The sequence below is a fragment of the Myotis brandtii genome, unplaced genomic scaffold (assembly GCF_000412655.1).
Source record: "Myotis brandtii unplaced genomic scaffold, ASM41265v1 scaffold350, whole genome shotgun sequence".
NCBI classification, from domain to species: Eukaryota; Metazoa; Chordata; class Mammalia; order Chiroptera; family Vespertilionidae; genus Myotis; species Myotis brandtii.
In genome coordinates, this window is record NW_005363468.1 from 738,962 (window position 1) to 744,242 (window position 5,281).

At 38.9% G+C, this 5,281-nt stretch overlaps 1 protein-coding gene across 1 annotated transcript in view; it reads left to right on the top strand.

Moving 5' to 3' along the window:
- The window catches only part of MYCBP2 (MYC binding protein 2, E3 ubiquitin protein ligase), a 300,054-nt gene that overhangs the window by 13,524 nt on the left and 281,249 nt on the right, over positions 1-5,281 (top strand). Inside the window, exon 4 of the mRNA XM_014544063.1 lies at positions 1-102. Within this exon, the coding sequence (XP_014399549.1) occupies positions 1-102 (102 nt within the window). The remainder of the gene's footprint in view (positions 103-5,281) is intronic.

Consider the following 5,281-nt stretch of genomic DNA (forward strand, 5'->3'; position numbering starts at 1 on the left):
GCTGTCAGGCCGGGCCTTGGCCGACCGCTACCGGAGGATTTACACAGCTGCGCTCAGTGACAGGGACCAGGGAGGCAGCGGCGCTGGACACTCGGCCTCCAGGTGCGTGTCCGGGTGCCCTTCCTTGCGCCACATGCTGCATGCGCTCCCGTGTGCGTGTGTGTGTGCGCGCGCGTGTCTACGTACCTATTGACTGAGCTCCCTTTCAGCAATGCCTGATGCTGTGCGGTAGAAACACTCAATTGAAGTAGGAGGGTGCGGTGGCAGCAGTTTCTGCTCTTAGTGTGTGTCTTTGTGGGTGGTTGGCGAGGGTGGGAGGGTAGCGTGTGATGTTCCAGAAAAGGTGATGGCGCGGGTCGGTTATGACACGTGTGTGTATTGTTGAGAAAGGAGGAGGGATGGGTAAAGAGTAAGGGGGTAATTAATACACGGAGAGAATTTGCAAGAGTGGTGAAGGCAGTGGCGTTTCCAGTGTCTGTCGCAATAGGATTTGCACGAATTTCTCACCCCTCCCATCCCCCATGACATTCCATCCTCCCCTTTCCAACTCCCCCTAAAAAAAAAAAGTAAATAAAAAAAATCTGCCAACCTTTCACTTAGGGGTGGAATGGTATAGGCTAAGGATAGTGTCGTGTGTGTGTGTATACATATATACATATATGTATATGACGAGTTTTAGATAATCAGGCAGTTGGATAAGGCATGGAGTTTCAATGTAAGAGAATTAAGCAAGAGGGATGCAGATGGAGATTTATGTGGATGCCAAAGGTATTTGATTCAGATCTCTAGAGCTGCACTTTGATAACTGGTCTTCTAGAAATGTGGTTGCAGCTGCTCTTGTGTTCTGATGTCCCATCAGCCATTTCATTCGTCTGTCACTTACAGGCTTTAGAGTAGAGCGGGTTTTGTGGGAAAAGGGGAACGCTGAACTTCAAAATATGACAGCTGGGTAGGAAGTGTTCAGCTGCCACCAACGAGAAAATTTGAGTAGCTCCTAGATCTTTTCCTAGACTCCCTGTTCCTTTAGCTTCCGTGATATGTAGGAGATGTTAAATCACTTTCATTTTCTTTTTCTTAAAATATGGGTGTCTTTTTGCTGAGGGCTCTTCTGTGGTTTTCTTTTCCATGCCCTTACATGCCACACACCCTGAAGGAGGGTGACTGACTTGTTTCACCAGCTTGGCTTTTGACAGTGGTATTTGGGAGTTAGCATCATCATTTTTCTCACAGCTTCTTGCAATATATGGGGAAATGGGAAAAGCATTGTAGAATTTTGTTAAATGTCACAGAGTTTACTGTATTTATTGAATGCGCAGTTTGTTAGGCAATAACCAGATGTCATTTTCTCCCATTATGAGAGGGGTAGGTTGTAAGTCAGGTATTGGAATTTTACCAGTATGTACTGTGGCTCTATCTATTGCAGAGTTGTAAAGGTGGAGCTTTGTTCACACTTTTTTCTGGGTAAACCAGTCTTCTCATATCTGTGATTGTTTACAGGATTAGATGCATGAATAGTTTTATCATATGGTTATAAATGTATGTAACTACCTTATGCTATCTAAGCTGAAGGCCATAATGGCACAAATCTGTTTCTTGCTAATGTTTTTTAAAATAGAAAACCTTACACTGTGCTCTGATAATTAGGTATAATTTTGAGCTGTGAGTCTCTAAATTATGGTACTAAGGATACATCTTTACAAAGCTCTTCCAAAGAATTTGAATTTATTTTGTATGTTATTTCCTGACTTACACAATAACGTGCGACTGGTATAATCCTATTTTAACTTCTTACTATTATACTTGTGTAATGCAATTTCTATATATCTAGAACTGTATTCAAGTTTTAAAATTTGTGAATGTTTTTTTAGCTTTTGGCCCATTCTTGTACAAGCTGTCAGTTAAAATTAATGAAGAATTAGTTCAAGTATATCAAGAAGTACTCATGGAAACTGCCTTAAGTTGTATAATATTACCTTCAACAGCTTATTCAGAACATTATTGTTTATTATTGTTCACATTATATTTTCTAAGTCTTAGCCTGCAACTAACCTTTATTGAGAATTTGCTTAAAAATTCAATCACATTTCTTAATAAATATGATGGGAAAGTGGAAATGGGATTTAGGTACTGAATGAATAATATTATTATAACTAGCTGAGTTGGAGGAGCAAATGAGATATTTCAGAGACAGAGAGAGCAAGAATAGAAGACAAAGCTCTAGTGAGATGAAGTTTAAAGGATGAGAGAAAGGAAACAGGAATAAAGCTTTAAAAAAATAAAAATATTAGGAAGAGAGCCATGAGATTGTAGCATTTCTGGTCCTAAGAAAGTAGATTGAAAGTCCACAGCAGTGTTAAATGATGAAGAAAGTGAGAACACTTTCCAGGTCACTGATGACTTTTGAGGAAGTGGTCATAGTAGAGAGATGTGAAGAGTCAGTGGGAGATGTTGAGGAAATGGGGAGATTAACAGGTTATCAGTAAGTGGAGAAGGAGAAATTAAAGAAGTGAGAAGAAGGATAATTGAGGGGGAGGGGTCAAAGGGAGATCTCAGGGACTGGTTTAAGATGTCAGGTGGAGCCTCGCAGGTGGGGATCAGTGGTTGAGCATTGACTATGAACCAGGAGGTCACAGTTTGATTCCTGATCAGGGCACATGCCTTGGGTTGCGGCTCGATATCCAGTGCAGGAGGCAGCTGATCAGTGATTCTCGCTCATCAGTGATGTTTCTATCTCTCTATCCCTCTTCTATCCCTCTCCCTTCCTCTCTAAAATCAATAAAAATATTAAAAAAAAAAGACAGAATGGTTACCTGTTGAAAAAAGTAAGGAGCTAGTCTTTAATATACAAGAGGAGGAGGTGTTTAAAAATATAAAAACTAAGAGTTTATTGAGAATAAGAATTATATCCTATTTATTTTGGTAATCCAAATATCTAGAACAATATTTGGCATCCATTCTGTAAATATCAATGCCTCCTGTGAGCCAGGCACTGGTTTAGATGCATAAGATACAGCATTGAGCAAGATACACAAGGTCTCCACTCTCTTGGAACTTCTACTCCAGTGGGGAGAAATGAAAAACTGATAATATCAGGTAGTGATAAATATAGAGAAAATAAAACCAATTTCATTGATAGACAATTTGTAGGTGGGGGGGTGCTGTTTTAGGTAGGGTGGTCAGGATAGGTCTCTGGGAATTGACATTTAAGTGGAATTGTAATAATGGGAAGACAGACCTAGAGGAAGTCTTTTAGGTAATTATAATAAAGGCTCAGGTGAGAACAAGCTTGTGTTTAAGGAACAAAACAAGGTGAGTTAGTTATCAGTCAGTAGTGAATGAATTCATTACCATGGATTATTTTTTAGGTGTATAGTAGAGGCATTGAGGGATGCAAGCCTAATGGAGTTAATGACTTTGATGGTATTATGGTGAAGTGGGTAAGAGCTTAGATTCTTAAGTCTACTAGTTTTTTTTAAAAAATATATTTTATTGATTTTTTACAGAGAGGAAGGGAGAGGGACAGAGAGTTAGAAACATCGATGGGAGAGAAACATCGATCAGCTGCTTCCTGCACACCTCCTTTTGGGGATGTGCCCGCAACCAGGGTACATGCCCTTGACTGGAATCGAACCTGGGACCTTTCAGTCCACAGGCCGACGCTCTATCCACCGAGCCAAACCGGTTAGGGCAAGTCCACTAGTTTTAAATATTGGCACTGCCACTTTTTAGCTGTGTGACCTTGCATACGTTACATTACTTCTATACCTCAATTTTCTTATTTATTTTAAGTTGAGATGTAATTGATATGTAACATTAATTTCAGGTATATAACATAACAGTTCCTTTTTTGTATATATTGTGAAATGAATCACCACAGTAAGTCTATTTAACATCCATTACCACACATAGTTATAATTTTTTTCTTATGATGAAAACTAAGATTTATTCTCAGCATTTTCAAATACAAGGCAGGGCAAAAGTAGATTTATAGTTGTTCATATGGAAAATAATGCAATAACTAATAAATAATAATACAAGAATAAACTCTTTGTTTTGCATACTTACAACTGTAAACCTACTTTTATCTCACCCTGTATACAATACTGTATTATTAACTATAGTCACCCTGCTATCCATTGCATCTCCATGACTTATTTATATCTGGAAGTTTGTACATCTTCACCCATTTTGCCCAATCTTCCCTCCCTGGCCCATCCCCCACCCCCTTCTGGCAACTACTATTTTATTCTCTGTATCTATGAGTTTGGTTTTTGTGTTCTGGATTTCACATATAAGTGAGATCATATGGTATTTGTCATTCTCTGAGGTATTTCACATAGCATCATGCTCTTAAGATCTATCTATGGTGTTGCAAATGGCAAGATTTTTGTTTTTCAATGGCTGAATAATAATAGTATTTTCTTTATTCATTCATCCAGTGATGGGCACTTAGACTTAGGTTGCTTCCATGTGTTGGCTATTGTAGATAGCTGCAGCAGAGAATAAGGAGGGAGGTGCAGATATCTTTTTGAGTTAGTGTTTTCCTTCCCTTTTGGATAAATACCCAGAAGTAGAATTGCTGGATCATGTGGTAGTCCAATTTTTAATTTTTTGAGGAACCTCCATACTGTTTTCCATAGTGGCTGCACCAATTTACAGTCCCACCAACAGCGCACAAGAGTTCCTTTTTCTCCACATGGCCACCCACAGTTGTTATCACTTGTTTATTTTGATAACAGCCATTCTAACAGGTGTAAAGTGATACCTCCTTGTGGTTTTAATTTGCATTTCCCTGATGATTAGTTATGTTGAGTACCCTTTTTCATGTGCCTGTTGGCCAAATGTATTTTTTTCTTGGAATTCTTTACTGGGATTGCTTGTTTTGTTGTTACTGAATTATATTAGTGTGTGTGTGTGTGTGTGTGTGTGTGTGTGTAGGATGTCTCCCAAAAATGTATAAACACACTTTGAATAATTATAAAGGCAGTGTTTATTAAAATACATTTCATTTTCAAAATTGAGCTATTAGCCCTGGCCATTGTGGCTCAGTTGGTTGAGTATCGTCCCATATACCAGGAGGTTGCAGGTTAGATTCCCGGTCAAGGGCACATGCCCCATTGGGGGGCATGCAGGAGGCAGCCAATTAGTGAATCTCTCTCATCATTTTGTTTTTATCTCTCCCTCTCACTTCCTCTCTGAAATCAATAAAAATATATTTTAAAAAATTGAGTTATCAGCTGTCAAAGCTTGTATACATTTTTTGGCACACCCTGTATATAAA